The 20,410-nt window shown below is 49.8% G+C and overlaps 1 protein-coding gene and 1 long non-coding RNA gene across 11 annotated transcripts in view; one reads left to right on the top strand and one right to left on the bottom strand.

The window, feature by feature from the left end:
- SNX29 (sorting nexin 29) overlaps positions 1-20,410 on the bottom strand; it is a 584,658-nt gene that overhangs the window by 7,526 nt on the left and 556,722 nt on the right. For 2 of the 8 annotated variants that reach the window (XM_063717592.1, XM_063717591.1), the window contains one exon: positions 5,948-7,013. The exons of the other annotated variants lie outside the window; for them this stretch is intronic. In XM_063717592.1, coding sequence (XP_063573662.1) covers positions 6,983-7,013 — 31 coding nt within the window. In that variant the 3' untranslated portion in view covers positions 5,948-6,982. Of the gene's footprint in view, positions 1-5,947; positions 7,014-20,410 lie in introns of those variants that run through there. 8 annotated transcript variants of the gene reach the window in all.
- On the top strand, positions 1,280-19,521 carry LOC129050920 (uncharacterized). Of its 3 annotated transcripts, none has more exons than XR_008514822.1 (7): positions 1,280-1,531; positions 1,932-2,165; positions 2,601-2,693; positions 5,721-5,946; positions 13,140-13,306; positions 13,751-13,990; positions 14,193-19,521. It is a non-coding gene; the product is annotated as an uncharacterized LOC129050920 (long non-coding RNA). The 3 variants fall into 3 exon arrangements; XR_008514823.1 differs by having other exon boundaries at positions 13,235-13,306; XR_008514824.1 differs by having other exon boundaries at positions 1,993-2,165.

Here is a 20,410-nt window from a genome sequence, read left to right on the forward strand (position 1 = left end):
TGCTTTGCCTTCTGTGCATGGATGAAAATGAAACATTTGAGCTTGAACAAGGCCAGAGCTGCTCTGAATCGTCTCTGAGCCTATGCAGCCTGCTGTGTGCTGCGCATTCCTCCTTTAGGTGGCCGTCTGGCTGCAGGCCCAAAGCAAACATGCCCCTCTCTTCCTTCAAAGGATGACCTCCCTTATGAAGAGCCCCTTTATCTGTGAACACTCCTTAGAAGATGGTCCAAAGATGCTGGAAGGAGGTCTTTGCTCACAGCATAGGGGGACTGATTCTTAGAGGAGGGCTTGGATGTAAATGTCAGTTTAAAGCCATGCCCTCAAAACCCCCTCCTGTCATACTCTTCAGATCCAGGGTCTGACCAGCCACTCCTTAGCCTGCAACCATGGCCGCCATTCAGCACAGCCCCGATGAGCCCTGCCTGCAATGACCAGAGACTGCGGAGGAGTCCTGGAGGTAATGGGCTCTGAGAGTGGCTGGGAGAGGCCAGTGCCTTGTTGGTTGTGAGAGGAGAGGTACTAGTCTGTGGGGCGAGGAGGATTTTTTTTAACAGAGCACCTGTTATGCAGAGGTAGGGAGAGGACAGGGCTCTGAGGCAGATGTTTCTCTGTTCAGTCGTGCTGTGGGCGGTGCTGTCTGAGCCTTGCTTTCCTTGTCATTTGGGGATGACAACCACGAGCACATTCTAGTACTGTGGTAAGGATTCAAGGACTACCTAAAGCCCCCAACTAGCTGTGTTTACGTAGGCAAATGCCTGCCCTTTGAGCCTTGGATAGCATAAAGGTGGGGTGGTTTTAAGCACCATAGGGATCAAGTGCCTAGAGTGACAACGACTGGGCAACAGTGAACATTCAAACACATGAGCTGTGTCACCAGACACCATGCTGGGCATGAAGGAGGGTGTAGAAGTGGCCTCGGACTTGGAGAGCCACAGTCTCGTTGAGGGCAGACATTGGGCAGATTGAGGTGGTGGAGTGTTGGCGGATGCCCCAGTGAGAGGAAACTCGGGTTGTTATGAGCAGGGCACAGAGGGCTTCGTGGAGGAGGGTGAGCAGGAGTGAGCTGAGGGTCACTGTGGAAGAGCCTTCTATATGTGAAGATGAGTGCAGGTGAAGGTGGCAGGCCCATGGGGAGGGGTGGACTTTGTAGCCAGGCAGACCCGGCCCAGCTGCTTTCTCTTCCTGGAAGGCAGGGTTAGCTAGGGGTGTGCACTGAGCAGTCACAGGGCTGTATCTCACATGTCTCTGCCTGGCACCTGGGAAGTCCCAGTGAGTGTAGGCTGCTGTGGTTGAGGGTGTGACAGTGGGCTTGTGTGACACGGGGACGGTTCAATCCTCAAGGCCCTGTGGAGCAGAGCCATGTCTCGGGACACAGGCTTGGCGGGTGGTGAGACGGGTGCATGCAGGTGTGCCTGGATGCAGTGCTGCTGTGATGACTCCAGAGAACGCAGGATGAGACCTGCAGAAATCTGGCTGGAACAGGGGCTTCAGTGAGTGAGTGACAGATGCAAAACCCGGACTACTGAGCATGGTGAGCTTGGGCGGAGAGTGCTGGTGGCTGCTAGCATATGTGAGGCTGAACCTCTTGCAATTGGCATCTCTGTAGATTGAGAACAGCCTAATACTGGTAATGCTGCATGGCTGAATAGTGGAATCTGAAGGCGTGGGGTGGGTGGGACTGGGAGTATGTAAACTGGTAAAGGAAGGACAGGGCCAGTATTCAGATGGGAAGAAGACTCTACGTGTCCCCACTGGGCCCCTTCCCTACAGGTGAATGAGGCCAGTGCCAAGCTCGTTCCAGGACTGGTGTCCATCAGTAGAGACAAAGGCTGTAGTCAGCTGCTTTCCAGGGAAGCTAAAAGGCCTCACATTTACGATGACAGCCTTAAGATCTATTGTGTTTTTTTTTTTAAAACCAATCCTCTCTCCAGTCCTTGCTGCAGATGCCTCCTCCCCACAGCATCCTCAGAGTGAAATTCTCATCCTTCACAGCCGTTGTTAGTTGCTGACTTCTGCCTCGTGTACCACTGAGACTTTTGGAATGACAACACCATTTCTTAGCTGGCTCCACTGATAGCAGATTGTTGTCGGACACGACTGCATTTTTATAACAAAGTGGGCTTTGCAGCTCTGGGGCCTAAGCGAGAGAGGAATGCGTGGACAAGGTATGTTCCATTCCTGCTCCCCAGCAGGGACTCTATTAATGCTGGGGCTAGGTCTGTTCTAGTTTCGCAAACAAGAAAAACGGGGTGTCTGGATGGCAATCCATAAGAATGGGTTGCCAAAGGCCTTAATTCCATAATCAGAGTCAGAAAACTTGAGTTCCTTCCGTTAGACACTCTAGACCTTGGAGAAAGATCCATAACCTCCCCAAGACACAACTTTCTGATCTGTGCATTGAGGATAATAGTGCCAATTGTACATCACTTGATGCATATTTATGGGGTTGGCGATGATTAGAAATAGATTTGGCTCCTTTGACATCCTGAAATAAGGTAAGCACCAGTGAAGTCTGGCCAGTAAATTCATAGGAACTTTTACTGGTAGAGACATGTAATATACCAAAGGAACTGGGTAGAGACTTTTTTTTCCTCTTTTAGAGATGGCAGTCTCCCTGTGGTGCCCAAGATGGTCTCAAATTCCTGGGCTCAAGCAATCCTCTCACCTCAGCCTCCCAAGTGCTGAGATTACATGTATCAGCCACCATACCCAGCCAAGGAGGCTTTTACAAAAACTCCCAAAATAGAGCATACTTCCCAAACCACCTCCTATTCCCAGTGCAACCCCTCAACTCCCTACCCTGGGGGAAGGGTGTGGGGGCGGGCTGGAGGGGGCAGAGGGAACCTTCTCTGAAAAGCCCATCCTCATCTTTCTGGAACAAGATCAACATCTAGGCATTGCAGGTGTTCGGCTCGTGCTACAGAGATGGGGAGAGATGGGTATTCAGGGATGTTTATAGACAACCTGAAGAAAAGGCAGCAAATGGGTGGGTGTTTCAGTCTTCAGAAAGGTCGGCAAATGAGGGTGGGGAAATCGTGGTTGTTCTATAAAGAATGACAGTGCCATCTCTGGCATTCTTTATGTGCCTCTTAGGTGAGGCCAGAGCCCATCACGGGCTCTGGGGAGTTCAAGAGAAAAGACTCAGTTTCTACCTTCCAGGGCCAGGACAGGCTGTGAGATTTGGTGATAAACACATGGAGGCCTAACTAAGCCACCACCCAAGGGGGGTGGGGTACACCCCTCAGCCAGTGGTGTGAGATGACTCAACACCTTTCAGATGCGGGGAGCAGTCTCCCCGTTTTACTGGCCCTATTACTTGAGCCATTTACCCTATTAGGTTTGCTAAATTTACCAACAAAGGACATACAAGGAGCAAAATCTAGTTGCCATCTATTTTCACTGTCACGTGTGAAATATCAATGTGCTAAAAGGCTCAGGATAACAACCACTCCTCTAGGGTGACTTTCTCCAGTCACAAAGCAGACTTTCTGAGCCATGGATCCACATCCCGATGCTCCTCTGGTACCTGGGGGGTCAGTGATGATGGGGGAGGCCACTTTCAGGGTGTGAGCCTCAGAATCCCAGCATGATTGTGGGAAGGTGACATACCTGAGCCCAGAGTTGCCCCACCTGGAGCTGGGATGAGGAGGTGTCGCGACCTTTCCCAGGCTCTGTTGTTAGTGTCTTCTGTGCATCTCTCCTAAGTAACATTCTGGATTTCTTGCAGTACCTTTTGAGGTGATGTTGGCCTTTGCAACAATATTCATAAATACGGTTTTAAAGGCGAATTGAATTTAAGAAGCTTTTCTTATGCATCAGCCCTCGTTCCTTTGCTACCCCGTGTACTAGGTGAGTGTTTGCTTCCTACTATGCAGGTTTTTGGCAACATGGACAAATCTCAAGCACATCGTCAAATTCCGAAATCTGAGTCCATTCATAGGCTGCTCTGGAAAAGGCAAAACTAGGAACGACAAAGAACACAGCGGGGGCTGTCGGGTTGCCTATAGGGGAATGTTTAGGGAATCTGGGGGTAAAGGAGTTGTTCCACATGTTGATGGTGATGACTACAGGGCTCCACGCCTTTGTCAAAACTCACGGAAGTACACCATAAAAACAAGAAATGGTACTACAGTAGGCTTCAATCTCAAACTTGACGCCAAGAAGGCAATACCTGTAAATCTGGACTTTTCTGGCATAAAAGAGCCCCTCAGGGAAGACCGATAGCCTGAAGCTCTCAGGAGCCAGTGACCTTTGTCCCTGTCTCTGGGTTAAAAAGTAGGGACCTTGGAGACAAAGTCTTACATGACTCCCGGCCGGCCATGTCATTCACCAGCAGGGGTACTTGGGCCGGTCACGATGCTCCTTTCTAGGACTGATTCCTTGCCTGTTGAAGGGGGATCAAAGTCAAACTACTGAGCTGTGTGCACTTTAAATGGGTGAATTGTATGGTGTGTGATCTGTATCTTGAGCTGTTTTTAAAAATGGTGCAAGCAAAAATACATGAAGGGGGAAATCACAGGATCTGCCCTGCAGGTTCTTGAGGCAAAGCCAAGGATCACGTTTGATGCTGGGATGGAGCGTAGCCTGTGGGATGCTGCTTAGTGAATGCCGTCGCCCTCCGGGTTCTGAACTTGGCCGTGGCTGCCTCTAGCAGGGTTCACTCCTCTGCGAACCTTATGCTCAGGTCAGACCTCAATCTTACTCCTCAGACCTGGTATTGCCAAAGGTATTTGGGGGTCACACAGGGAATGGAATGGCCTTAGAAATGCAGTTCAAACTACTGGGCAGAAAACACGGGAAGGAAATGGCACAGAGGATTCCATCCCCAAATCCACGAGGGGCCAGGCCTCCTGGGTTGCAGGGTCCATTGTCAGCAAGCTGGGAAACACTCTAGGGACATCACATACCCAGGGCTGCACCTGGCTCTGAGATCATCTGGAAGGCAACTGGAGAAAGAACTCTTAGGATGCCACGGTCACCTAGGAGATAGCCCATGCGTCCCCAGGGCACTGCCTCCCCTCCCCTGCTGATACAGGGATGTAAACTGCAGTAATGAGCCCCCTGCCAGGCCACGCATGGTTCTGACACACACGCATGGTGTTAGTTTCAGAAACTCCGACTCCATCCTCCCTGCTGCTGGTAACTTATCACAGCACTGGGGAGTTGGGGCAAAGGGGGTCTCTGTGTGAGGGCACCTGCCGAGGTCCCCAGGGGTGGCTGTTTTTTTTTTTTTAAATAAGCCTCTGGGGTACACTGCGTGGTGCCGTGTCACCAGCATGCGGCTGAAATTGATCAGACAGCCTCAACTGATAATCAGTGAAAACGGCTGCAAGGAGAGACTAGCTTTTCACTTTGCTTCACCTGTGATCTGGGTTTGGCGAGCTGGTCAATACTCCATTTACTAGGAGCTGCCTTTGGAGTTTGGAGGGCTGGATCCCTGCAAGCTAGCTAGGACTGAGCTGTGTGTGTGGCGGGGATGTGGCCAGCATCCTCCACGACCCAGCTCCCTCATCAGTCTGTGCATATTACCAGTTTGAAAACCCAGTTCTGCCTCTGGGATGTGGAAATCACGGAGAATGTGCTCCCTGCATCTTAGTCCCTTGGATCTGTGGAGTGGGAGGGAGAGTGGCCTTGCCCTGCCTTCTGTACTGTGTGGCTGTGGGGGTCCCGAGGGGCGGTATCAGCATACCAAGCTGAATGGCCTTTGAATTCATTCCTAGGCAACACCTGGGCCTCAGAACTGCGCGATGGGTGCCCCGTGAAATCCAGTTCCACTGTGAACTATGCTGGCATCCATCAAGGCTTTTTACCTCCTGCCTCTGGGTTTGAAATGGGTCTCCAAGACTTCCACCATCCACAAGTGATCCAGAAACGGCTGTGGCAATACCCAAGCCTCCTTTGAAGGCAGGTCTGGGTCTGGTTCTCTTTGGATCCCAACACCACAAGGTACTTGAATTATTTATTTTGAAAGGATTAAAGAAGCCACTGCTTGTCAAATCTTGAACTAAACGAGTAACACAAATTCTCATAGCATCCTTAAGCCGGCCACGTGAGTGAAGGGGGTGCTGTAATTACCATCCTAATCTTACGGGTGTGGCAAATAAAGCAGGGAGGATAAATCCTATGGCTAATCAGGAGCAGAGGCTGGTTTTGATCTTGAATGTGTGCAGTGTGAGCCCAGAGTCGATGACTAGATGGAAATGCATCCAGGTCCAGCCCCCAAGACGCTACAGTTAGGTTGGCGGCACAAGGTGTGGGTATCTGACAAGGCAGCTGTTGCTTGCTGCTTCATGAGAGGTACAGATGGACAGTCCCCAAGGAGTCACACTGAGCAAGGTTTCAACCATAAATAGAAATGGTCTGGAAGGTGGCGGCCCGGACAGGCATGCCCAGAAAAGCAGAAGGTATGTGTGACTCCCAGGCAAGAACCCAAAAGACACTGTGGCTTTTGGGAACTAAAGAACTCAAAATACTGAGGGCACGACCTGTCACCAGATGAACGTAAATCCCTTTAGTAAACCCAGCATTGTTTCCATGATGTTTCGAGTGTGCTTTCAGTAACACTGTGACATGGCTGCTCGGTTCCTGATATTTTTAAGCTTCAGGCTTTTCTTCTGCAAGCTCTGGCTGTGCACTTGCTCTTCTACAAGCACAAGTTAAATGGTGAAAAGGGAAGCAAGAACAATCTACCGAATTCTCTCATAAAAAAGAGTGATAAAGGCTTATTTGGCGGGTGGAACACAGAAATGAAATAGCTTGTCAATCCACCCTTTGTGGATAACCACTGTTAGGACAGTAGTATATAGTTTTCTAGTCATTTTTCTGTTTTGTTTTGTTTGATGATGGAGTCTTGTTCTGTTGCCCAGGTTGGAGTGCAGTGGTGCAATCTCGGCTCACTGCAAGCTCCACCTCCTGGGTTCACGCCATTCTCCTGCTTCAGCCTCCCAAATTTGGTATTGTTTTAAATCAAAGAAGTCTGGCCTTAGAATGCCGGAGATGATGGTGGAAATGGCCTGGAAGATAGGAAGGACAAAGGTGCTGTGTAAGGCTTGCGGAGTGACTGCTGTGAGGCTTTCATCTATTTCTTGCTGTACTCACGACGGCAGATGGGAAGCTACAGAGGTTACTGCCCCAGGCCCGTGTTAGACAAGCAGAATGTGGCTTACATTCGGACAGAGGGCTACCTCCAAGGTCACGTGGCAGCAGTCCCCAACCTTTTTGGCACCAGGGACGAGTTTTGTATAAGAAAAATTTTTCCACAGATTGGGGGGGGGGGGGGGTGGGTGGGGGTGGTTTTGAGATATAAAGTGTGTTACATTTGTACATTGTATTTCTACAGTTACTACATTGCAATAAATAAGGAAATAATTCTACAACTCATCATAATGTAGAATCACTGGCAGCCCTGAGCTTGTTTTCCTGCAACTAGAGGGTCCCTTCTGGGGGCGATGGGAGAAGGGTGAGAGATCATCCTGGCATGAGATTCTCATAAGGAGCACGCAGCCTAGATCCCTCACATGGGCACTTCACAATAGGGTTTGTAAGCCTGTGAGAATCGAATGCTGCTGCTGATCTGACAGGAGGTGGAGCTCAGGTGGTGATGTGAATGATGGGCAGCGACTGTAAATACAGACGGAGCTCTGCTCACCCACTATGTAGCCCAGTTCCTAACAGGCTATGGACTGGTACTGGGCCCAGGGGTTGGGGACCCCTGGCCTATGGGACAGAAGAGGGACCCAAGCCTGATCTGATTACTACTCATCCTAGACTAAGGAGCAGAGGACAGAGCAGTAGGCTTCGACATTGCAGTTGGGACCTGTGAATTTACTTGCTTAAAAGGAGTCTTTTCTCTCTTTCCCCATATCTGTGTAAATTTCTTTAAAGTCTCTTAATCCCTCTATTATCTGAAAAATGGGGCTGATATCAACTACCTATGACATTAAACAGGACAATGAATCCAGGGCCTGAAGCAAACTCAGGCACATTTTCTGCAAATGGGCTGCTTTTGACCCTCTTGTGGATCTTGGCCACTGTGGACCTGTCCCTAGGGCGCCCCATCTGGCAGATAAACTGCTTCAGATTCTACAACGCAGGATGATCACCCAGTGGGCCCGGGAGTGTTACGGACAAAGACAAGCCTGAGACAGGGAGCCTAGTGGTGAGGCTTGTGCAGTGCCCCCATAGAAATCGAATGGAGGTGGACTCGGATCCCAGGCACAAGGACCAGTAAGATGGGGAGATGCGGAATGGATTTCTTCTGAGCTTGGGGCCTGGACTATGGGAGCAGCTGGGACAGTGACAGGTGTATGGATCCACCACGGATGGGGTACTGAGAGGCCATACACTCTGGGGCACGTGCATCCCCGGGGTAAACAGTGCTCATTAAAAACTAAAGATACACTGTGCCTGACTTTCAAGGATGCCTTAGGTTCATAGAGCAATCTACCAATGCTTTCTTGATGTCAGCTTTCACCGATGGTTACCAATGGTGGCTGTTTACCAATGGCTGTGATGCTGAGGGCCTCTTTCTTGATAGCCCCTGGTCACCTTAAGTGGGTATCTCGGGTTTCAGACCTGGCTCAGGCTGACACTTCAGTAAGGCCTCAAATACCATCTACTAGGGTGGGCTGAAGAGAGGCTGTGTGATGGTTCTGCTGGGGTAAACGGTGCTTATTGAAAACTAAGATGCATTATGCCTAACTTTCTAAGGATGGAAAAGGATTCTCCCTGAATTCTGCTGCTCTTCTAATGCTCAGTTGCCCTGTCCTCCACTTTCCATGGGATGTTCAGAACATAATCATCTCTATTGTAATCCCAGCCAATTCCCTCACAGTGCTCTCCCCACTGCAGCACCCGGCCCAACCAACCCTGGCCAAAAACTTAAGCAGAAGACAAAACGCATCCCACCTTCCCTGAGGAGTTGACAATCCTCCAGTTCCCTACACGGGCCCTCCTCCATTTGCTAGAATGGCTATGGTCATGTGACATTGATGTTTTGGTGAACAACAGACTTGCAGATACGATAGTGATCGGGTAAGATCACGATGGAGCTGAAAAATATCTGTTGCTTAGTGACATCACAATGCACTGCAGTACCCTGCGTCTGAGGTGATGCTGGTATCAAAGAAGCCTACTGCACTGTCAGTCATCAAAAAGATTTTTTGGCCTGGGTGTAGTGGCTCACACCTGCAATCCTAGCATTCTGGGACGCCAAGGAGGATGGATCATTTGACGTCAGGAGTTTGAGATCAGCCTAGCCAACATGGTGAAACACTGACTCCACTGAAAATGCAAAAATTAGTTGGGCGAGGTGCTGTGTTCCTGTAATCCCAGCTACTTCGGAGGCTGAAGCAGAAGAATTGCTTGAACCCAGGAGGCAGAGGTTGCATTGAGCCAAGGTCACACCAAACTCCGTGTCAAGCCAACGGTGGCTTGTTTCTATTTGCAAGCCCTCAACCATTGAGCATCTCCACCCTCTTCTCAGGTTCCTCTCATCTCTCTGAAGACTACTTTGCCACTAAATCGTACAGGGTCCCAGGTCTCTTCTGCCTGTACTCCCCACGTGTCTTTCCGTAGATCCAAATGGCAAAGCTTCCCAAATTCGTATGTCGGCCCTTCCCTTTGGAGCTCTGGAGTCCTTGTATCTACCTTGAACGTGGCCAAAATGGAAATTGTGACCAGGTGCAGTGACTCATGTCTCTAATCTCAGCACTCTGAGGTTGAGGCAGCTGGATGGCTTGAGCCTTGCAGTCTGAGGCCAGCTTGGGCCACATAGCAAGACCCCATCTCTATTTAAAAAAAAAAAAAAAAAAAACCAGATGTGGCGTGTACCTGTAATCCAGCTACTAAGGAGGCAGAGGTGGGAGGACTGCTTGAGCCTGAGACGCAGAGGCTGTAGTGAGCCGAGATCATGCCACTACACTCCAGGCAAGGAGACAGAAACCCTATCTCAAAAAAAAAAAATTCAATTTTTTTCCCCCATCAAACTTCTGTTCCTTCTCTGGGCTTCCGTACTTTACTAAACGGGGCAACTGCCAAGTCCAATGATGAAACCAGAACTCTGGGGGTGCCTTAATTTTTCCTTTTCACATTCCAAAGCAAATCCACCCACTGGCCTTTGGCTTCTGCCTCTAGACACACGTCTACTGCTTCCACTTCTGTCTCTGCTGTGTCTCCTAAACCTAGACACCCTCCCTTCTTGCCTTGACCCTTCCTCAGACCAAACCCTTCTATAGCTTCGCACTGCGTTCAGAATCAAATGCAAATGTTTCCCACGGCTATAATTCCATCGTCACTTCCTCTAGCTAGCAACACAGGGACTGCCCACCATGCCCTAACTCCTCCTTGTGCTTTTGGCCTTCGCCTAAGAGTTCCCTGGAGTTTGTTCACAGCATCTGTTGCCATCTGAAGTGTCATCTTCCCCATTATATCCCCAGTGCCTAGACTTATGTCTGGTGCACTCAACCAGGTAAGCGAAGTCAAAGTGTGGTCTGTCTTGGTCTAGCTCCACTATAGTCAGACCGCTGCCCACTGGACCCACAGGACCTTGAACTTGCCAGCTTAGACACGGAGGAGGTGTGTGACGCCATGAACCCAATCTCGCAATTAGAAGGCCCTGGGTTGGATTTCATACTCAGCAACATCTGGGACGTGTCACGGCGACAAAGCTCTTTAACCTCTCCAACCATCACTTTGAGAACATAAGAGTAATAACCCATACTTGCCTCTCATTGAAAGCGCAGACTGTTAATTTTATAAGAATAAGAAAAGCGCCCTTTAAGCCTCACTCAGCACTACAGTGAGATGGCACGAGTCCAGAGGACAAGTGAACCCCCCCCCAAAAAAAAAAACGCTTGAAAATGGATAGCCATGCAGGTGGTGTAACAAGTCGGTGTGATATAAACAGACCTCATACCACACGCAAAAATACTTAAGGGTTGAGACCTAGAACTGACTCCCAGCAACAAAAGTTGGCCTGGGACATGGCAGCTAGGGAAACGCTCTGCGTGCACGAGGCGTTCCTACAGAGCAAACTGAGGGGCCGTCAGCCCAGCAGAGGAGCAGGGAAAAGTAGAGAGTGCCTCATGGGACAAAAGTTGACCAACGTGTTTCTCACGTGCCAAGAAGCACGGGGGCTACGAGAGGGACTGAGCAGACAGCGTCCCTGCCCTCTGGGAGGTCATACCCTGGGTTTGAGCACCCTCATCTCACTTCCATTTCTCCCTGTACCCAGCAGCTGCCTATAGTCCAGTCTCCATGCCACACCTGAGTAACCCCACTAATTCCAGACCGTGTCACTCCTGCACCAAGTCTGTCTCGGAGAATAAGCCTTCCGATAGTCTCCAAGATCCTCATCAGCCCTTTCACCTTTCTGCGTCCTTCCCTCGTCCCCACAAATCCACCCAGCCTCAAGGCCCCTCAGTGGCACCAGACAAGCACACTCCTGCCTCCCTCTGTAGGAAAGGCGGTCTGGCCAGCTGATCCCCTCACCACCTCTGTCACTTTCTCTGGAAGCCGTGTGGCATGCTGATGTAACTGTCCTCTTCCCTTAGCACCCTGGCACCTAGAGACAGACAAAGGCACAGAACAGGTGCTGAATACAAATTTCTGCAATGAACAATTGCATTCTCTAGGGAGAGAAGGCACGTTCGACTCATCAGGAAAATGCAAACTGAGAAAGATTCGAAGATAGCTGTTACCAAGCATGGGCAGGGATGCTGAGAAATGGCGCTCCTGTGGTTAGCAGAGGCACAAACTGGGGAAAATGAGGCAGGTGTGTGTGTGTGAGCTCCTCTGACTTGGGAGCTCCACATCTTGGTATCGGCTTTAAGAAATTGTTGAGCAAGTTCACAAAAAAGTGTGCGAGGATGTTCAATGCAGTGTCCTTCTGAGGAAGCTTGGAAACCACCTTGTACCCATGGACCCGGGATGGCAGGTGTGTGGAAACAGGACATGCTGCTGTTACACAGGACGACACACACACGTGCATAGGGGCACAGAAACATCTTCAAGACACACGTAAGGGGAAAGCTACAGACCAACAGACAACAGTCCCATTGTAGTTTTATATGAAGCAAGCACCCATGTATATACAGACACACCAACAGGCGGAGACGAGGATGCAGCCAAGGGAGATGTTCATATTTTGCTCCATATATGCTCATCGTTCAAATGGTTTAAGCCAGAATTTATTCACGCATTGCTCATTTAATTAAAACGCAGTAAATAACAAAACACTCTGGCTGGGCAAGATGGCTGAGACCTGTAATCCCAGTGCTTTTGGGAGGCCAAGGTGGGAGGATCACTTGAGGTCAGGAGTTACGGACCAGCCTGGCCAACGTGCTATAAGCCCGTCTCTACTAAAAATACAAAAATTAGCCAAATGTAGTGGTGGATGCCTGTAGTCCCAGCTACTCGAGAGGCTGAGGCAAGAGAATCACTTGAACCCGGGAGGTGGAGGTTGCAGTGACCTGAGATCATGCCACTGCACTCTAGCCTGGGCAAAAGAAACTCCATCTCAAATCCCAGCACTTTGGGAGGCCTAGGTGGGTGGATCACAACGTCAGGAGTTCGAGACCAGCCTGGCCAACATGGTGAAACCCTGTCTGTACTTTAAAAAAAAAAAAAAAAAAAACGGGGGAGGGTAGTATGTGCTTGTAATCCCAGCTGCATGGTAGGCTGAGGCAGAACTGCTTGAACCCAGGAGGTGGAGATTGCAGTGAGCCAAGATCACGTCATTGCACTCCACCCTGGGCAACAAGCGTGAAACTCTATCTTGCGGGGGTGGGGTGGGGGGAGGGGAGCAGCATCTTCACAAAGGGCCCGCAGCTCCTGCTTAGCCCCCTGGAGCGCTCTGCTGGGCCCCTCTTCCAGCACTGTGATGGTAAGTGTGCATCTGCCCTGCCTGGTCTAAGCAGCTGGGGCTGGTCTGAGCTAGTCTACACCATGCTCAGCAGGTTGGAGTGTGTCAGACCCGGTTTTCAACCACCAGAACTACTTATACGTTCAACTTGAGAGCACGTCTGGCAAGCTCTAAGATGACGGGCTGGCTTCTCTACCTGCCCTTGTCAGGGGGTTTCCCAGGGCTGGGTGCCCACTCATTTTCCTCTTCCTCTGTGTGCCTGGATGGGTGGCCGTAGGCGGCAGTAATCTTGTGAGATCTCCCTCCATATTCCCAAGTCCCTATCTGCTAGCACGGCCACTGAAAATAACTGCAGCTGTATACTGACTTAAGGATCCAAAAATCTCAGGAAGGACCTCACAGCTGTGAGCCAGATGCCCAAGGCCAACCCTGAACTACATGCAGGTGAGTGTTGCTTTGGAGTTATCTCCAATTAGTGTCCACAGCCTCTTAAAGCTAATTGAGTTCCACTCTCCTGACTTCAGTCCCTCAGACAGTGCTTGCTGTAGTCAATACAATCCATGCTCCTAATGACATGGCAGACAAGGCCGAGAGCAATCAGCTCTATCTCCTGCCCCCATGTCCACGTCTCCCCAGGCCCTGCCATCTGCCATGCCCTCTCCCCTCTCTGGCAGGTCACTGTGTCACACTGCTGGCTGTTCCCTCCTCCAGGACGACTCAAATCCCTGAGCTGAGATGCATTCGCATCTTAGCTCAGAAGTGACTTCACTGGAGATTTATCAGTCACCCAATCTAAATCTTTCCCCAACCCTTGCAAACATCCTTTATGGCCTGGGTCTCCCATTGCAATCCTTCTATCGGATTGGTGTTTGGTTTTGGCTTTTTCAGTCATCCCCATGAGAATGTAAACTCCATGAGGGCAGCAACTTGGCTGGCCTGTGTGCCAGTGCTGGGGACATCACTGAGAAATGAAGGCCTATTTGGCAGGCTATTTTTGAGCGAGATTCCTGAGGCCCAATGGTTGGTGATGAGATGGACAGAGGTACTTCACTCCAGCTCTTGAGCCGGAAGAACTGACCATGACGTCACTACTGCTCTGCACCGGGTGCCATCATTGCTGTCTTACAGGTAATGGCTCATTAAACCCTCATATAAGCCAGGAGAGAGGTTTCATTATCACTTCTTCTAACTGAGGAAACTGAGGCACAGAAATTAACTGGCTGGGGCTTAGGATTAGGAGCCCCTAGGAGGCAGAGCCTGGGGCATGGGGCTGGGTGTCTGACTCCACGGTCCTCTCCTTCCTCATCTGCTGCTGTTTCCCTTTCTACAGGATTTCTAGATGAAGCTGTACTGGAACGCGGCCTCACTCGGGCATTTCTGTATCAGCCATGGTTGCACTCACTGAGATAGCACAGCTGAGTGGCTGAGACAGAGACTCAGTGCCCCAAATAATCCTTCCCATACGAGCCTGGACTTGCCACCTTTTTTTTTTAGAGACAGGGACCAGCAGGAGCTGCTGTCACATGGCACTGTGTTGGGCACAACCTGGCTGAGGGATCTGATGTCAGTGGATCCTCACAGTGGCTCTGTGTGGTTGGGTATAGAGATCTCCACCTTACAGATGAGCAGACAGGCTAGAAATGTCACCTGCTTAGTCCTGTATCCCCAGCAACAGCTAAGTGGCCAAACTGAAGAGGGGATACAGAAGTTTCACTCTGATACCCATGTGCTTCTGAAGCAGGCCCCTGCTATGTGTACAAGGCAGCCAGGAAGTAATTATTTCTCATCAGCTGTTCCTTTCCAGAAGCTGGCTCACCACCTGAAAGGAGGGTGGCATTTTCATCCTACTGCACGGAAACAGAAACCAAAGCTCAGAAAATACTGGCTGGGTTGATGCCTCAGACTCATATCTGATTCTAACACCAGAATTTGTTCCAACCTTTTGAAAGCACGGTTTCTCAACTTTGGATGCACCTTACAAATCCACCTGGGGAATTTTAAAAAGATCCTGATGCTCAGGCCCAAAGATTAATGTTGCATTAACCAGGCAGTTCCTGGCCCCTGTATTTCTAAAAGCATGCTGGGGGATCCAACGTGCAAGCTGTGGCTGAGACCCCAACTTCAAAGCAGTTGTACCGTTGGGGAAGTTCTGCAAATGGAAAGACTAGCTCCCAAAAGAATGATTCCACATATCTCTGAGGTTACAAGTGGCTTTTTGGTGGGTTGAGAAACTGGTTAAACATTCAATGGTGTCTGAACCTCCTGGAGAAGTGATTTTTTGACTGTCCTCAGAAGATGGCAGATCTGAGGGCACTCTGTTCCTGAAGGCTCTCTGTGGGGAAGTCTGCACGATGGTACTGAAGGTTTTCTGAGATTCTCCCGGCAGCTGTGGACCACTGTTTCAGACCACATTTCATCCAAGGAAAGGAGAGGATCAAATGAAGATGAACACACCCCACTTCCTTTATCTGGATGGCACCATGCTTAGGAGCCCATCACTCGGCCAGAGAAGAAATATTTAGACCGAGAACACCTTTCTGTTGTGCCCTGAGCTGTTCTTACCTTTATGATTCAACTAAAAATTTCCACTTAAATAAAACGAGCAATTCTGAGCTTCCCCTCCCCTCACACGTTTCCTCCCAGAAAGAGTCGATCGTGAAAATACCGCTCAAAAATCATCCGTAAAAACGTAAATAAAGCAAAACATATTCTGTGCTCCATTTTCCTCATCTCAGCTCTTCAGCCTCTATATACTTTTTGAACTATTTTATTTCATCACCTTTTTTGTATTCAAAAAATGCAGAATAAGCATGAGGGCGTGAATACATGAAAAAGTGAGTCTCCCCACCTTGGTCCTCCAGTAAGCCACGGGTATTTTTTAAGGTATGTTTCTAGAGGTATCCATTACATATAGAAGCATGTATGTATGCACAAGGTGTAAGTATATATCCTCACATTTGGTATTTTTTTTTCTTTTGGGAGACTCAGTCTCACTCTGTCTCCCAGACTGGAGTGCAGTGACACAATGTCGGCTCACTGCAACCTCCACCTCCCGGGTTCAAGTGATTCTCCTGCCTCAGACTCTGGAGTAGCTGGGACTACAGGCGTGCACCACCCTGCCTGGCTAATTTTTGTATTTTTAGTAGAGACGGGGTTTCCTCATGTTGGCCAAGCTCTTCTCAAACTCCTAACCTCAGGTGACCCAACCACCTGGGCCTCCCACACTGCTGGGATTACAGGCACAAGCCACTATGTCCAGCCCATATTTGCTATTTCTAAAAATAGGTATTATGTGTGGTGCTCTTCCATGCTTTTTCCTCTTAGTGATGATGTCACGGAGATTTTTCCATATCACTACATGTGGTATGCAAGGTATTCCCTTAGATGTGGGTGTACATCAGCCTCAGTATTCCAGCCCATAGGTTAGCAAACTTCTTATAAAGGGTGAGACTGTAAACATATTAGGCTCTAGGGAGCCATTCCACCTCAGTTACAACTCTTCAACTTTGCCTTTAAAACATCAAGTGTGAATGAATGGGCATGTTCTAATAAAACTTTATTTACAAAAACAGGTAGCGGGTAGGATTTGGCCTGTGGGCTGTCATTTTCTGACCTCTGTTGTAGTCTGAACCCTCTTTGGCTGTTTCACCACAGGGATATGGCCACACGGGGCCACGGAGGCAAGGCCTGCCCGCACAGGGCACAGAAACCATGATGGGCTTTGGCTGCAAATGGAAATCACCTGTGAATTACCAACAGCTCTCAAAGTAAATGCTGGAACAGACTTTGGCGACTGTCCTGGCCCCGAGCAGCAACCGGGACATCAGGATGCCACGTCTTGGGACTGCCTCAAGCTGGTTTCAGCAGGGATGCTCTTTCTAGACAGCATGTGGAAGGCAAGGGATCTGGAGTGGAAAAAGGTACAGGCCTTAGGGCTGGGGTCCTAGGGTGGAAGCCCACTCCATGCCTTACTGGCTGTGTGAGATAGAGAATGAAAAATGATGTGTGTGAGGATCTCCCTGTGGCTCGGGCTGGAGTACAGTGGTGCGATCTCGGGTTCACTGCAACCTCCACCTCTACCTCCCAGGTTCCAGAGATTCTCCTGCCTCAGCCCCCTGAGTAGCCAGAACTACAGGTGCACACCACCACTCCTGGCTAATCTTTGGTAGAGACGGAGTTTTGCCGTGTTGGCGAGGCTGGTTTCCACCTCCTGACCCCAAATGATCTGCCACCTCAGCCTCCCAAAGTGCTGGGATTACAGGTATGAGCCACCGTGCCTGGCACACACAAGCATCTTGAGGGGGCCTGACCCATATAGACATTCCATGAACAGCAAATGGGATCATGATGTTAACTGCTAAATCAAAGGTCAAAACTCGACCCCAGGATTTTCCATCTGCTGTGTCCCCCAAAAACGACACTATGTAATATGAGGCCGAATGCTACGATGCCTGCCCAGCTTCAAGAGTGGCCTCACCTAAGATAATCCACAAGCCTTTTATGCTGCCTGAAAAGGACCCAGAACATGGGAGAGCAGGACCCTTGCTTGTCCTGTTGCTTGAGTGTTCCCTAAGCGCCAGGCCATAGCAGGTGCTGGAGAATACCTACAGCCCGAGTGAGTGCTGCTACGTGCAGGGTCCAAGCCAAGAGCCCTGGCTGCATAGCGGAGGAACTTAGAGCTAGACGGGGCTGGGCCCACTGGGGGAAAAACACCAGCCCAGCTCTGACCCAGCGCTGTGGTGGATGACGGATGAGCTCAGCACAGAAAATACCTTGGAGACCCGGACCTGCAACTCCTACACCAGCACAATGCCCTGCAGTGCTCTGGGCTTTAAACTTCAGTTCCTGCCGTGTTGAGACCAAATGAGGCCCCTGAGGAGCCTCTTTCTCTGTGGGGCTTGGACACAGTACCCCGGCCTGGAGTGGGACTTATGCGGAAGCTAGTGTCATGGAAAGGCCCCAGACAGGAAATTCTCAAGACAACTATGACAACTCATCCTGAAAGCCCGGTGCCATCCAAGACACACAGATGACATGCTACAGGGATGTGGCACGGTCTGGGGGGCCAGGGGTAGGTTACAAAGGAGACCTTAGAAGGCGTGGGACTCCTTTCCATGTGGGTGCAGAGCCCCCAGTATCATTCCCCATGGAGGCACCAAGCCAGGAGAACAGAGCTCCAGGGACAGTAGCCTCCGCCCTTCCCAGTGAGGTCCACACCTGGTAAGCCAGGAGGAAGGAAAGGTGACTCAGCACTGTGGCAGGATCCAATGTGGCCTGTGGGAGGAACAAGGTAGTGAATGTGTATGGCCACGATTAAGAATGAACAGGGACAGAAAATTCCTGCTACACCCAAGAAATGGACCTCAATGTCCCTTAGTAACATCTTTGCACATCATGCCTGGCCCTGTCCATGCCAGCAGTGGTGCCTGCCTTCCTATAAATAGGCATGAGCAGTGCTAAAGTCCAGGATGCCACGTTCAGACCACTGTGCCAAGCTGTCTCTCCCCAGCTCCCAACAGACTAACTACCTTCAGGGCAGGCTGGGAATTGAGGTGTCCCTGAACCCCTAGGACCAGCCCCTGTACAGCGCTAGAACCGCTGCTGAAAGAAGCGGCTAATTTTGCTCAACTCCAGTTTGGAATGCGGGGCTCAGTAAGGCAGTGCATCCTTGAGCCCATCTTGCTTCGTGGCCAGGCAAGTGTGAGCAGCTGTAGCTTCACAGTAGGAGGCTTAGGCAGTGATAGGTGTCAAGCTATGCCGAACCCAGACAGGAACTCGGGTCAGGTTTCACTACAGGAGATGGTGCCTGGAGCGTGAATCCTACCTGCGTCCCATGGGACAGCTTGGTGGTGCTGAGGCTGACTGGCAGTGTATTTAATCCTCCTCGTGAGGTAGGGGGATGTTAACCCCATCTCGGGACTCTGTTTTTCTAGTTCCTGACTCTTTCACACCCACATTCAAACCAGCAGCACGTTCTGGTAGGTCTACTTTGAGAATACTGCTTCCCAGGCTGCCCGACACACTGTCCCCTAACTTACCTGTTCCATCAGCCATAACACCTCTACCCTCTGCTAGCTCCACATGGCAGCCAGAATCCCCTTGGCTGCAAGGCCTCTGTGCCTGGGCTGCCCTGGCTTCCTTGCTGCTTCTCCTGGGGGCCAAGTCCTCACGGCTTCAGGACCTTTGCACCTGTTGTGTCCACAGCCTGGCTCACTGCCTCAGGTCTCCACTTCATGTTAAACTATCCTTGTGGTCTTCCTGGACCATAAACGGCACATCCCCAGCAGGTTTCTTGTGCTCCACAATGGCTGTGATGTCCTTTCCTGTCTTCTCACTGGGAATTGCCACCTGACACATGCATGTCTGCTTCACTATTCAACGTCTGTGTCCTCCATGAGAGCAGATGCTTTATCTGCTGTTGAACTATCAGGATCTGAAATGGTGCACAAGTAAGTACTAACTGGAGGAATGAGTGGATGGAGGTGCAGGGAATTTACTTTCTCTTCATCCCTGCTCTCATCCTCCTAGGGCTTCTGGCTGCACTCCCAGCCCTGGGAAAACCAAACCAGCCTGATCTTACCTGTGACTGTTTAATCTTAATCCCTTTATTTTCATATATTTTGAAAGCAATCCTAAAATTTCCTTTAATAAATGTTCTTGCATGGAAGGTAACTGTTTAAATGTCTAATTTTCTCATCATGTTTTCTTAGTTTTCTAGTCAAAATAATAGCTTTAATCACAGCAGTTCTAGATGGATTCAGAAATGAAGATGTATCCTCTCTTCTTGGTAATTGTTTATAATTATCAGTAGATCAATGTGGCATCTATGTTCCACCTGTATTATCCTTGTTGGGTTGGTGATTTGGGTGGGGACACAACCAAACCATATCTCATGTTGAATTCCCAAGTATCATGGGAGGGACCCAGTGGGAGATAACTGAATCACAGGGGCGGGTCTTTCCTGTTCTCTTCTTTGTGACAGGGAATAACTCTCCTGAGATGTGGTTTTATAAGGGAGAGTTTCCTAGCACAGCTCTGTTTGCCTGATGCAACACGTGACTTGCTCCTCCTTGCCTTCTACCGTGATTGTGAGGCCTCCACAGGCACGTGGAACTGTAAGTCCATTAAACCTTTCTTTTTTCTGTAAACTGTGCAGTCTCAGGTATGTCTTTATCAGCACTGTGAAAACGGACTAATATACGTGTACCAAGGATGGAAAAGACAGATCAAGTTTACCTCTACAGCAATGAGCACCTACTATGTGCCTGGTTACTTTCCATTCCCTGCACCAGCCCCCGTCACTGTTAGCACGTGGAGGTTATTAACTCTGTTTTGTGGTTGAAGAAATACAGGGTACACAGCAGAGAGGACATTGTCCAAAGTCACACAGCTAAGTGACAGACTGGGGACTCAACCCCAGGACTGCTTCACTCCTGTCATGTGTACTCAAGTGTGTGTGGTTTTTTTTTTTGGCATTCAGGTATTCAAACTATAGTCCCACTGAAGCACACATCCTGCTCTTAGTTGTCAGAAGAATACGTAAATATT

Source organism: Pongo abelii, chromosome 18 (assembly GCF_028885655.2).
Source record: "Pongo abelii isolate AG06213 chromosome 18, NHGRI_mPonAbe1-v2.0_pri, whole genome shotgun sequence".
Classification (NCBI taxonomy): Eukaryota; Metazoa; Chordata; class Mammalia; order Primates; family Hominidae; genus Pongo; species Pongo abelii.